General features: G+C 36.9%; 1 protein-coding gene across 1 annotated transcript in view; it reads left to right on the top strand.

Annotated features, from left to right (window-relative positions):
- The first annotated feature begins 1500 nt into the window (after positions 1-1500).
- CCDC151 (Coiled-coil domain containing protein 151) overlaps positions 1501-14827 on the top strand; it is an 80958-nt gene continuing 67631 nt past the window's right edge. Inside the window, exons 1-3 of the mRNA XM_090369932.1 lie at positions 1501-1611; positions 10542-10643; positions 13800-13921. Coding sequence (XP_090226058.1) covers positions 10544-10643; positions 13800-13921 — 222 coding nt within the window. The 5' untranslated portion in view covers positions 1501-1611; positions 10542-10543. The remainder of the gene's footprint in view (positions 1612-10541; positions 10644-13799; positions 13922-14827) is intronic.

Here is a 14827-nt window from a genome sequence, read left to right on the forward strand (position 1 = left end):
TCCACAGCCTGGGAGATCAGGACTGAAAAGGAACAGGGATGGACAGTATGTTGAAGCTGATGACATTGAATCAACTCTTTATAATATGCCATCAGAACTAAAATAGAATTCTATTTAAGTAATGCTTGAATGGTGTCTATTGTAATTCTGAATCTCATTCAAATGCATCTGTTGATGTTATAAAGCTACAAAAAATAGATGCTGGTTTTACTTGAGTGATGATTCTTCACAGATGAAATCCCTTCCATAGACTAAAAAGCAGTTCCTACTTGTACCCCAAGAGAAGCATCCCAAGGCACACATAAAGGACATTCGGAAATATAAGTGGCAGCAAATGTGTTAAGAGGAGGAACTTTTATGTGTTTTTCACAGAGTAGCTAAGTAAGCTAGCCTCAGAATAAGTAAGTTAGTCTGAGCAGTAATGGTAATACTGAAGTGCATTCTTCCAGGAAAGTATTAGGTCAATCATATAAGGTGGTTGACAAGTGTAGATCCAGATGGGGAGAATAATTGCTTCCCCTAAGATTGTTCAAAAAACATGTTCTGCTTTACGAGACATATTCTTATGCTGTTCTCTTTCACCACTATTCATTTGAAGAGATCAGAATTTAAGGCCTGTCGGTGACTGGAGGAGGTCTCTTCAATCAAGGCTGTAGTTAGCTAATCTCAAGCAGAGGGGATAGGATTCCCCCACTGAATTATTCTGGGTTTTTCAGCTTGCAAAACATGGAAATCAGCCTGTAGATGTGTGAGTTCATAGGCTGATTTTCATGTTTTGCAGGGTGAAAAAACCAGAATAATTCAGTGGGATTCCTACCCCCCTCTGCCTGAGAATGGTACAATATAGTCTAGGTCACAAATGCATTAAAAACCTAACAGTAACATTCCTCCTGGAACTTTACATGAGTATAAACTGTGCTCCTCAAAAAGTGGGGTGCAAATATCACTGTAATTTTTGAACATGATCATTAATAACATAAGAGCCCACAGAGTTTTGTCTGGTTGTCAGTAATAATCACCTCCTTATATACACAAATTAACATATTTCAAAAATAACATCCTTTACTATAAGTTCACAAATAGCACTGACCCATCATAACATATGTACTTCATACCAAATATTTTAATTTATTTATATCAATTTTTGTAAATTAATGCACTTTTATCATATACACCTTAACTTTTACTTTTAGTTTAATATCTTAACAGCAGATGCAGAAAACTAATTAAAATCTAACAATAGGCTTGTGTGAACCTAACTGAATCCATGGCAATACACTTTGGATTTCATATGTAATGTTACTGCAATTGTTTGTAACATAATTGATATTTCAGGTTAGAACTCTGCAAGTACTTTGTCATTGATTTAACTGTTCCTGTCTAAATATTGTATATAAAAATAACATTTAAGACTCATCCCTTAAAAGTATATTTAATATATGCCTTTAACTCTCTGATATCTTTATTTTAAAGGCCAGTGATTTCCTATAAAAAAAAAAAAGATAGTGTCTTAAGAACAGGAAAGAAAGGAACTCATTTCAAAGTGCAAATTTCCTCATAATCTGTTTTTGTCATGCTTAGTTGTAGCCCATCTGCAGTTTAAACAAGCAAGTGAGTATAGATACAGTATTCTCTTTTTTGTTATATTAACTTTTTAATGTCATGCACTAACTTAATAATGAAAGGTGTTATTGTACTTTTAATAATTGAATAATGAAATAACAAGGTGAACATGAAATTTGTGTAGCTTACATTTTAAATGCTTGTTAAAAATTTTCTGACTTTTTTTGTAGATGTGGAGGAATGATCTTTTGTGCAGAAGTTGTTTACTTGATTAGTTATGGTACCGTTTTCTATTATGTTTTAAACATTGATGCTTTGAGACAGGTCAAAACTTATTGTCATTATTATGATCTACATTCCTCCTGCTTTTGACTCAGTCAGTAAAATTCACATCTCCCTGATGAAAAATCATTGTTATTTTAAATAACTTCATAAATTTGCTCATTTTTAAAAACAAAAACCTTCCCCCCCTAGGCTTTCAAATACTGAACTCACAAACTTTAGCTCAACCAGGAGGGAGCACAGATTGGATGTCTTGTTCACTTCTACTCTGACTAAATTGAGATTGCTCTTACATTTACATTTAGGTGAGCTTGCATCAACTGCACCCTGGCTTCTGCCTATATGCAGCTGTTGATTCTCATCTGCAATTAAACTCAACTATTGTCAGTTGGTTAATTTAGCAAAACACAACAGAGATCACCAAGGGTCAACCTAAATATAAAGTAAGTAAAATGTAATGCAGCAACGACCATTGGCCCAATGGTGGGAATGGCCATAATGTCTACCACCACAAGTTACTGTCCCCATTATGAGGAGGTTGGTCACTACAATCTCATGCTGCTTCTGTGTCTAGAGACATTTCTAACAAACCAGCAAAACTGGCTATAAAACTCCCGAGTCTCAAGGAGTTCACCTACAGTGTCATCATATAGAGCAAGAGCCCCCTGCCCCAGCTGAAACCGTAAATCTGCATATAACAAACAATAGAGAACAATGTGGATGCCAGTCTCTGGCTCACCACACTTGCACAAATCTGAAGGGACCAGACCCAGCTGAAAATGCCTGGACCTTAAGCCGCCATGTCCAGCAAGGATAGAACAGGCCAACAAGCCAAAATGGAGCCTAGGCAAATGCTGCTGGCTCACAGTATGAATGGAGGGTAGGAATCTACCCTCCAGTAGGAAATGGAGGGTAGTGTCTAATTCATCACATATTCTCCCCTGCTCAATTGACACAACAAGGCCATCAGCCACTACCCCCACTGGGCACAACCAAACATCCAAAATCTGTCTGTGAAGTCCTCGCTTCAGACAAAACATCAATCGAAACATGACCATGAGCAGGTTATCGGAGATCTTCCTTGCCAAAACACACAATGCTTCCATGGCCACTGTTTTGCATGCTCAGTTAATGTCCGGAAGAGGAAATCTTTGTGTAGAGAGAAGGTACTTACACACTGCAACATGCACCATGGACCCTCCCCAAGCTCCTGCCGCATACGTCACAATCAGGGCAAAAGTATCATAAAGGAGATGGAGGTCTCACCCTTTTATGCCCCAATTGGTGTGAGTTCAGAGCTTGCCATTGAGTTTCTTCACTTTCTCTTGAATGTAATGCGCATGAGCAACAAAGCTAAAATGGTCCTCTAGGCATACACTGAGATATTTATCTGCCTGATGCTTCTCAGTGAGAAGGTTCCAGCCCTAACAATGAGTGGCCTTATCATGCTAAGCCAATCCTTCAGCAGCATGGCACAGGGCTTTTGCTCGGAGACCTCAAGCTTATAACTGGCCTACACAGCAGCCACCTTGTCTTCTATCTCCCTGCTGGAGTTACCTCCCACAAGAAAAACCAAGTCATCTGCATAAGCAATGGTTGTCACCATCCCCACATTTTGCCTATTTAACAGGTCATTAATGACCATATTCCAAACAACAGGTCACAGGATGTGATTTGTTGTTTGGAATATGTGACCCCTGAGGACAGCAATGTTCAAGCGTTTGCCAGTATTTAGCAAACATTGTCTGACAACTACCTGTCTTTGACATAAATAATCTGTCAGAAGGCAGTTTTCTACAGGGTTAGGGCATCCCTTTGCCCTAACCGTGTAGAAGACACTTTCTCACCACAGGGCATTAAGCGGTCCCTTAAAGTCCATGAACAACCCCGGGACATATTGACTGATGTGCTCCTGCACAGTCATAACTAAATTGTTAATAGCATCCTCCATTGAGGAGTCCCATACTGTCCCATAAAGACAGTATGGGATTAAATCCCATACTGTCTTTTTGAGGCCCGGTTCTGGCCACCATAATATTTCATCACGCACCCAAGAACCAGCCATTCCATCTCTTTATCCATTATGAGCAGTAGAGCAATCAGTTGATATGAGCAGGGTTCACCCACAGGCTTCTCCAGGCTCTTTAGAAGAACTCTCAAAACCACCCTCTTCCAGATTGAGGAAAAAATCCCTTCTTTTAGATAGGCTTATATACTGGCTTAAGTTACCCATCTGGACAAATTTGAAAAGTTTGGTGAAATTCAAGAAGGTCAGGTGCGCTGGACATTTCAAAAGCTTTTGATTGTGTTTGGCATAAAGGTCTTCTAAATAAGCCTCCATCTTTTGGATTTCCACCTGTTTTTTTTTTGTATTTGGATATCTAGTTTTCTCTCTGACCACTCACCCACAGGTTGTAGTCAGAGAGAGAAAACTCACTCCCTGTGGCTCTATATCTTCTAACTTCTTCACTAATGCTAATGTTCCCCAAGGTTCAGTTCTTTCTCCCACTCTTTTCCTCTTGTATACTTTTCTTCCTTTTTCCATTGACTGGAAATCCTCTCCATAGTTTTGCTGATGATAGCACATTGTATTCCCCCTTCAAGATTGAGAAACTTTGTCCTGCACAAACAACTTCAGCTTTTGAAATATCCATTACCAGTTCCTTAAATGCTGATCTCCATTTAATTTTCCAGTGGGACAAAGATAACTTAGCTAATTTCAGTACTTCTAATATGCAGTCCTGTCTTACAAAAAGGATTCTTCTGCTCCTATGCTTATCTTCAACAACACTTGGATTTCTAGACAATATCATATATTTCTACTAGGGATTACCCTGACTTCTAATATCTCTCTCTCCTGGCATAAGCACATCACAAATATTACTTCCTGTGCATCTGAAAAACTAAGTTTTCTCTTTTGCTCTCTGTGTTACTATTCTTCTAAACAGCTAATCACTCTGTACAAATCAAATCTGACCTAACATGGAGTATTTTTCCCACAACTGGGGGCTGTGTCCCTGTAACCTCTATTAGTATTCCAGACTTCATTGAAAAGAGGGCAATTACATTAATTAATGACCCATCCATCACAAAGTCTCTTCACCCTCTATCCCATAGATGTTCTATTTCTGCTGCATTGCCTTTCTATAGATACTTCAATATAGATTCTTCTGAATTAGCTTCTATACTTTCCTCTTTCTCTTCCAAATCAGTCTGAACACAACCAGACTGTGCATCAAAACTCAGAAAACTGGCTTTTCTTCGTCATTTATAACCTTCAACTTCTTTTTTTGAATTAATCTCCCTTCACATGTATTTTCTGAAAGTTACAATCTATAGAAATTCAAGCCTAATGTCAACATGTGTCTTCTTTCACCTTCTTAACCTTTACCCATCACATAGTAGCCAGCTGCTGTCTGATACTCTGTGATATGCAGAGTTATTCATGGTTGTTATCGGATGGCTTGGTAATTATTGTTGGATCCATCATGGTTTTTCTTCGTCTTGAATCCAAAAATGCTGAATATTGCACACCAGCAAAAGAGAAGGTACTTTCTTGAAGCATTCTGCATAGAAAAGAATTACCAAAAAAATAGTAAATAATAACATCAGCAGGGTAACCATTCTGGATAGCTCTCTTTTATAGCAACCATGGTGGATCCAGCTGTAACCTCCAAGCCACCTCACAAAACCCACAGGTTAACTCTTCACATCATGGTATTCAAGAAAGCTATCAGTCTTCCAATATGGCACAGGAAATGGTATCATATAGACAGCTGTAATGGAATAACAGCCCACAACCATAACATTACAGCCAGGGACAAGAAGAATGGATCACAAAACCCACTTTCCTGCCCTGTCCTCTCTGGTGCTCAGCACAGCTTGCAGCAAAAAGGAACAAGTTGACTTCTAGGGACAAATGGAACAAAAACACAGCCTCTGACTTCTTTGTCTCAGGATAGTTAGCATTAGTAGTGGAAAATGGTGCAAGAAAGCAAGCTTATACAGCATAACCAAAAAAAGCTTCTTCCTTGTCTCCTCATTCTCTGTAGCCTCAGTGTCTGGCAAGGTGCAACCAGAGGATTCTTCATTATGTAGATAGCTAAACATGTTTTTAGCTATTTATTCATAGAAGTATTCTGAACCATTTGGAGTATTATAATATACAGTTATTAGTTAATTAAATTGTCTAAATTATGTTCACACAATGAATTGTAGTGTTTCATACTGAATTTTTCTCTCACTGATTCTCTCCTTCATATTTATAGTTGTCATCCTAGAACAAAATGTTTCTTCAGGCTTGGAACACATTAAGTATGCCCTATTCTTAAAATTGCTTCTCCTGTGATAGTCAACCATTATTATTATTAGCCGTATGGTGCAAGGAAGCCCGAGGCTTATGCTGCACCAGCCAAAAAAAAAAAAATTCCCGAGTTACTCTAAGAGAGAGAGAAGTAGAAGGGAATCACCAAGAAAGAGAAGAATGATGATATCCAGCTCAGGACTCTGGGTGTGAGCTGGATATTATCATTCTTCTCTTTCTTGGTGATTCCCTTCTACTTCTCTCTCTCTCTTTATAGATCTATTGCCAAGGCATCCTCCTTGTTGTGAAGGTACTAGAAAAATTATTCTTTTCATTTCGATCATGTATCTGATGGCTCACGAAATCTAGAAAGAGTACAATGGAATTAAATATATATATATATATATGTACTGTATATATAATGGTCACTGGTGAACTTGCTGTTTCGCGACTTTCTCGGTGATTAGTTAGTGTCATATAAAAAATTTATCAGTGCTACAGTGACTATTCAAATTCCTTATGACAGTCACTGTTCATATTAGAATTTAAGTTCTAATATAAACTTAGTCCTAATATGCCATTTTTTATATTTTTTATACTTTGGCATTGTACAAACTGTCTTGCACACACCAAAATGAATTTTTATGCCAGTGCTGTCTGTCACAGACACAAACAGAACTCTAGCTGCTTTTCAGAATCAGTGTTTACTATAATTTACAAAAGTGGTGTTCGATTGTTAACATCACAGAGTCCTTCACATTTGCTACATTTTCACATCTGTGGTAACTTCTTTCAATTCATGACAGTTCTGCTTTGTTTTTAAATGACTGCTATAGGTTAAAATTTATGATAAGTGAATATAGACAAAGTAGACAATTTTAAAATTAGCATTAGCATTAGTAGAGGCATTTGATGCAAGAAAGCAAGCTTATGCAGCATCAGCCAAAAAAAAATAAAATAAAAAATAAATAAATAAATAAAAAATAACCACTTCCACTTCACCCCTCTGTTCGTTCGAAATACCTGTCCAGCTGAGCCTTAAATTTATTTAGGCTATCAACTTCCACAACAAGGGATGGAAGTCTGTTCCACCAACCAACCACCCACTGGCTAAAGGCAAATTTCCTCACGTCTATCCTACATCTGTCCTTCTTCAATTTGAATTTATGCCCTCTCAGGTGATTATTCTGAGCAAGAGGAAGAATCCCATCAGCATTGAGCATGCTCAAACCATTCAAGGCTTTATACACCTCTATCAGATCACCTCACTGGTGCCTAGTCTCCAGACACTGTAATTTGCAAAACTTAAGCCTTTCTTCGTAAGAGCACCCCTTTGTTCCATTCACTAATCTTGTTGCCCTTCTCTGTACTTGTTCCAGCATCTCTACATCCTTCTTGAAATGAGGCCTCCAGGCCTGTATACAGTACTCTAGGTGTTGCCTGACCATTGCCTTATACAAGGGAATAATCACCTCCTTATCCCTGCTAGAGAAATTCCTATATATCATCGACAATACACCATGAGCTACTCTTGCAGCCCATCTGCACTGCTCAGAAAACTTCATATCTGCCTGCACAACCACTCCCAGGTCCCTTTCATTCTCTACCACTGTCAGTGTAGTACCACAGAGTTGATACGTTGCTCTGGGATTGCTGTTTCCCATATGTAGTACTTTACATTTGTCAATCTTTAAATTCATAAGGCTTACTGCAGCCAGGTTCATATTGTGATGCTACAAGGGTGGGAGGATCCTTTCAAGTGCAATTTTCATAGCACTTCTGTTCCTCTACTTTCCACAACCAATCTCACCCACCAATTACTCATTGATGCACACTCATTGAGATTACTCATTGATGCATAGCACCAATATTCCACAAAAGCATGTCAATCTTGACATTGTCTTTAACCTAAAGCTCTGGTTCCATCAACGTGCTCATTCATTTTTGGTATTGAATGAACCTTCACCTTCTATACATTCATGATCTTGGAATCACAAGAGATAACATGTGAAGCTTCTTCTTTCTGCTATCATTTGTGTGAAAACTTGGGGCAGGGGGGTACTGGTCTTTTAGTCCTAAAGTGCCTTTATGCAGCATTTTAGGTCTCGGATGGTTTGCACCCCTCCCAGTTCCACCCCCATATATATCAGAGCTCTCCCTTGTTTTAGGTTTCACTAAACTTCCTTTTATTGTGTATGATGGTGAGGTTACAGTAGCTAAAAGAAAATGTTAGAAGGCAGGCTCATAACATAACAGTCCACAGTATCTGAGGTGTCTGTTAGGCATCCCCATTCACTCAATAAGAGCTTGATTTGCCCTGTGACATGTGAAGACAAAGTTGACTTGTTTCACAGGTTCCTCTCCACCCAAAAATATTGTCTATTGTCCAACCACTAGATGCTGGCTGACTTAATATTGCAGAGAACAAATAATACAGAAGATAGATTCTATTGCATCCACATATAGCTTTCAGAAAATTGACATTTTCTTTCTCAGGACTCTTATGCCATTATATCCTTCTGGTAAAATAATTTTTTTCATGGGAAGAGGACGAGGGAGTTGCTAGGAATTCATTGTGTCGTATCTCCATTACTACTGTATTTGAATTTTTAACTATATTCCCTAACTTTTTTCCTCCAGACAGTGTTTCCCAACCTTTTTTCTTATATGTGCCACTTTTATATTTGAGGTGGAAACCATGGACCACTTTTATATTTGGAGTGGAGGCATGGACCACAAAAAATATTAAACTATACATGTAAATATATAACTATTTTTACATACACTTACATGCAGTGGAAGATTTAGGGTAGGGGCACAAGGGCACATGTCCCCCCATCCCGTTGTTTTTCGGAGAATATACACCAATTCCCTTTAGCTACAAAAAAAAATTTTTTTCATTGTTAACATAGGATTTTATCTATTTTTGCATTGTGGCTCAGCTGTTTTCAGCTGACTACAGTTGGCAACACTGATACTAATGTGATCGCCATTCTAGTTTGAGGTGTCAAACAATTTGGTCGTGCGTAATGTTTACTTCAAAGTAATTCAGACTTTAGCCGTGTGCCTGTGTCTGCCAGTCACATTATATTTGAGTGTCATATTTGTTTTGTTCTGTGCATTATTTTGTGCCTTGTTTGTGCACAAACAAAGCACAAAATGGTGCCCCTCCTGTCATTTTTTCTGGATCTGCCACTGCTTACATGTATTCATACTTAACATATGTAGTATATATTAGGTTGTTATAGGCATAGCTGTATCTTCCATCACTGTTAATGGGATTGTTGCCTGCCACAAAAAAAGCTCAGTTTTATTGTCAAGTACTATGGATCACATTTGTAAGTTATGTGGACCACAGGTTGGGAAACACTGCTCTAGACAATAGACACTTCTCTCCATGACAGTGTAGTGGGTTCAAGACTTGTCACTCATTTGGAGAGGTCTAGGTTCAAGTCCTGTTATTGACTGAAAGAATTTCTAAGGACATCTTCATTTGGAACTAAGTTAGCTGATCTTGGGCAGAGGGAATGAGGCTCTTCTGGTGCATTTTTTTTTTTTTTTTTATTTTTTTTTTTATTTCAATCTGCATAACATGAAAATGTTGTGCAAGGCAATGGGAAATCATCACATCAAGCGTGTTTAATTTCTCTAGACAGCTGGGTTCTTATATCTGGATTGCAGACTGTCTATTGAGCAGGTTGGCTAGAGGAGAATACTCTACTCTGTCCTACTTGTAAGGTGCAATATATATATATCATCTGTTGGTTTTCTCCCTATTATGTGAAAATCATGACAATTTGCATCTCATCCCCCCACCCTTCTCCCAATTTGTTATTACCCTGCTTTTTGTTATACCCTGGCATATCACTTAGCATAATAGGTGTGGTTGTTTATAAATTTTTATCTCTTCTTTCCAAAATGTAAATCTTTCATTCATAATTTGGTTATTAATTTAATTCTAGTTACTTTGAAGTGTCTATATTTTTTTTATGTATATATTTGAAAGATTTGTAAAATAATAAGAGGAGTTTACCTCAATATAGTACGTAGAACACTTCCGTATGATACTCTCCAGAAATTAAAACGAAAAAATCTAAAACTTACATTAGAGTAAAAAATAAATAATTAAAAACCAATTTAACACAATTCAAATCAATTTAACACAATTAAAAATCAATTTAACGCAATTAAAAATTAAAAAGAATCTAACGAAAATATTCAAAACGATTTTCCTTCCTGAAGCTGACAACGCTTTTCGACTGTATGTCGTGATCACAGGAAGAAAATATTAATATAAATATAGAACATATTGAGTATTAGAGCTCTGATTCATACTATCTAGTATTTGAAAGATGAAAAATTCATTAACAATTTTAATTGTTTTTTTTAAAAGAAATGTCTGACGATGATGCGCCAACTACAAAACATTCTGAAGCGTTGTTAGGAGACTTAGAAAATGAAATTGAGAACTTAAAACAAAGAATAAGGTTATCTGGTAAGTAGCTACTGTATAATGGTTTGGAGGTTCTGACCAAATAATATTTCTTAAAGATAACACAGTTTTCTTTTTTTTTTTCAATATTTAAAATTTTGGACTTTAGTGCAATATTCTCTCCAGTATTGCTTGCTTTAACTGAAATAGCAGAAAGATAAGAAAGGCATGATATTAATTTCATTTATTTTTCAATTAATTTTTTTTAAATTACTGCCACATTTGGAAAATCTATAAATATAAATGTAAACTATTGGCTGGACATTCCATCTGTTTGTATTATTATCCTTCATATACCTTATATTTTATCTGGACATTCCATTTGTTTGTATTATTATCCTCCATATGTCTTATATTTTATCTGCATTTTGATAAAGGAAACTTTAATTTAAAGTCTCATTACTGGAATAAATCAGTGTCAACTTTAAATCAGTGTCAGCTTTAAGCACAAGTGAGGTAAGGTTCATAAAAATTTTGTAAAAATTTAAATCATACAAACGTAGAACAACTAATTTTATATTAACAGTGTAATATTTTTTAATATGGAAAAAAAAAAGTTTTAAAAGTCATGATTTCATCATTGCAGTCATATGTTGTTATGCTGTAATATTTAAATGACATAAAAATAATGGAAGATGACTATTCTGTTGTAGTGCTTCAAAATCTGGAGAAATAATGTCATTGTGGTAATTGATTTCTGTTTCCATTGTTAATGACAGCTATAATCCAGCTACATATTTATAAACTGTTTCTCTTTATATGCTAAATGCATGTCTTAATCAGTTACTGTGTGTGTGTGTGTGTGTGTGTGTGTGTGTGTGTGTGTGTGTGTGTGTGTGTGTGTGTGTGTGTGTGTGTGCATTTAAAAATGTTTCACCTCCATTCAGATCTCTGACATAAGAACTCACAAAGAGGACAAGAAGGTGGAAGCCTCATTTTAGGAAGGTTGGTGATCTGTTGGAATGGGTGGGGAAAAAGCAACAAAAGGGTACTCTTACCAAGAAAGACTTGAGTTCTGCAAATTGCAGCATTTTGAAACTAGGCACTTGCAAGTAGATCTGATTGAGGTGTTTTTTAGGGCTCTGAAGCATTAAGTAAGCTAAATGCTGATGGTATCTTCCCTCTTGCTCAGACAGCACACAAGGGGGGGGGATGGTTGCAGGATAGATGTGTGAAAATTTGCTTTCATCTAGTGGGTAGTTGATTGTTGGAACAAACTTCCATCTGATGTTGCAAAAGTGAGTAGTTTGAATAAATTTAAGGAGTTGGAGAAATTATTAGAGGGGTCAGAAGTGTGGGAAGTGTGCGTGGCTGATGCTGTATAAGCTTGCTTTCTTGCATCATTTTCCACTTCTAATACTAATACTTAGGACATTATGGCTTTTGGGAAAAAAAAATCCAATCCTGCTTTGCTTCTTATGCTGATTTACCTCAAGCCAAAACACATTTCAGAAATCAGATATCTTTAAATGCAAATACTTTTTTTTGAATCTAAATGAATAGCTCATCACTTATTAATGTATGGAAACAAGCTTGTCTAAAAGGTTCATCTAGCCTTAGTATCATCATTAATGCTTTACTTTGGGAAAAGAAGACGACATCAGTGAGTTTGTAAAGGGTTGTTGTTGTTATTTGGTTTTTAGGAGCATTAGCAACTACGGCCATATTGCTCCGGGATATGCGGTGGTCATTCCCTGACCTTTCCACATCCTCCGTATTGGGTGGCGACGGGCTCGAATCCCGGTCTAATCAAGAAGCGTGTGCTACGCACTGCTGCTCCTTCCCACCTGGCTACGGAGGCGCCGTTTGTAAAGGACATGATTGCTAAAGTCCCTATAACAGAATACTGGTAGCCCTCATTTTGTGCTGGTCTGATTTGCGCCAATTCGCAATAGTGCCAATCACTAACCACAATGCCATTTTTATTTTTATTTTTGCAATTTTTTTTTTTTGCAAATTTTTTATAAATTGAAAGTTTAAGATCGTGAGACAAAATTTATTGGCATCATACTGTGCTGTTCATGTGATTTAGGACAACCTGAGGCAATCAGCAATTAGCACATCCGTATCAGAGACAAGAAAGATTCCTGCCCTCAAAGTAACCACTCGTAGATGCAAGTAGTAAAGGTCCATGCGGTGAACCATTCAGTTGGTTGTTGTTTACGCTATTTACACATGTTGGAAATTTATTATGCTAGCATTTTTTATTAATTGTGCTATTATTAAATTAAATAAAAATAATAGTGATATCCGTGTGCAGTTTTTGCCAATCGTGTTATAAAGTTTTTAACAGAATAAAGAAACACCATGTCTGGTAAAAAAAAGTTCATTGAATCCTAGTGCAATATTCGGAGGATGGAATCTGGTGAAAACTACCCTAATGTGTGTAGAGCTATGAATATGCCTCCATCGACTATTACTATAACTATGAAGAATACTAATAAAATAAAACAGATACAAAGTGGTTGGTAAAATTTTTGGTGCCCGGAACCTAACCCTGTGATTTCCGATTGACTCCATTATATAAAGGGTTCCATTTGCACCTCCCCCCCCCAGGAACCTAACCCCGACGTAAATCGAGGGCTACCTATATTCCCCACTCCTAACTCGTAGTTGTAAAATCTTATAAATGAACTGCCAACTTTGGTTTATTCCTAAGTGAACAGAATGGTTTCTGAGTTAAAATGAGAGTGAAATATAAAAATATTAAAAAAACAAAGTTAAAATGATATCCAACATGCTAAGATCAACAGGAGAAATGATTGATGCAGGCTATATTGAGGTTATATAATTGATGGCTATTAACTCTACAATCTCACAGTGATATGGCAGGCAGGCTAGAAGAAGTACTCCAAAATGAGACTGTGTTATCCTTAAACTTACTGTATGAATTATCATCCATGGCAGTATAGTGGTTTCTCCTTTTTTCTTTTATTTGGAGATGTTTAGATTTGAGTCCTGTCATAGGCAGGAAGAATTTCTAAAGATGTTTTAGTAAACTCTGTTTGAATAAAGTGTACTAAATATATTTAAAATGGGAAGGAAATACTGTATGTATTTTATCTTTCAGTATCAGTTATTACCTTATACAAATGAATTTATATAATTTGATCAAAAATATTATAGGAAAAATCTTATAAACATTATATTATCCTTAAGAGGCCGAATGGAAAGCAGAAAGAGAAGAAAGAGAAGACAAAGTGAAAATAAATAAACAACGTATCAAAGAGCTGCGACTAGAAATCCAAGAGCTTCAGTTACAATTAAGCAAAGCCAAACTAGTAAGTATAATTAAATTTTAATATATGGTTCCATAGACTACGTTCTTGTCAATTTGTTAGTAAAGCATTCTATAAAAAATGCCTAGCAATTTGTTGAACATTATGTTTGTTGTTATGTTGTTATTTGGTTTTTAGGAGCATTAGCAACTAAGGCCATATTGCTTCGGAGATATGCGGTGGTCATTCCCTGACCTTTCCGCATCCTCCGTATTTGGTGGTCACAGGCTCGAACCCCGGTCAAATAAAGAAGCATGGGCTTCACACTGCTGCTCCTGCCCACCTGGCTATGGAGGCACCATTTAAAGTTAGCTGCTCTGCTGAGCGAACTAAACCCATATTAAAAGACAATCATTCTTTTCATTGCCCTCAGATTTCAAAAAAAAAGAACAAAGAACCTCCAACTATTTTTTGTGAATTCATGTCTTTCACTAGGCCTGCGGGCCCACCTTTGTATTTTCCAAGAAGGAAATTTTTTATCATTTTTACATTTTACATTTTAGCATTTTACCATGTTATGCAAAAAGTGCCCGCCTACCCCTAATGAGGTGATTAATTAATACCACTATACTTCAATATATAGCATTTTTTCAGCCTGGACTGTACTTGTTAACAGGAGAGATTGCTTCTACAGGGATGGGATACACTTAAATAGAAAGGGTGCAAGAATTTTTGCTGATGCTGTCGAGGCAGTGTTAGGTGGGTCGGAAAACTGCTAGTTGGGGGGGGATACAAGGACTAATAGATTAACAGTAGCCACTGGCAGAGGTGGAAGTGATTCTTGCACTGCTTCTATTCAAATGAGCAGAAGTCTGAAAAACAAGATGCAGGATATTTCAGAGACTGCTGGTAGTCATTGCGTTACAAGTAAACACATGGGTTGTGTTAGGGTAGCTAAGAATAGAAACA

The sequence above is a fragment of the Mastigoproctus giganteus genome, chromosome 3 (assembly GCF_048544385.1).
Source record: "Mastigoproctus giganteus isolate SK-2022 chromosome 3, ASM4854438v1, whole genome shotgun sequence".
NCBI lineage: Eukaryota > Metazoa > Arthropoda > Arachnida > Uropygi > Thelyphonidae > Mastigoproctus > Mastigoproctus giganteus.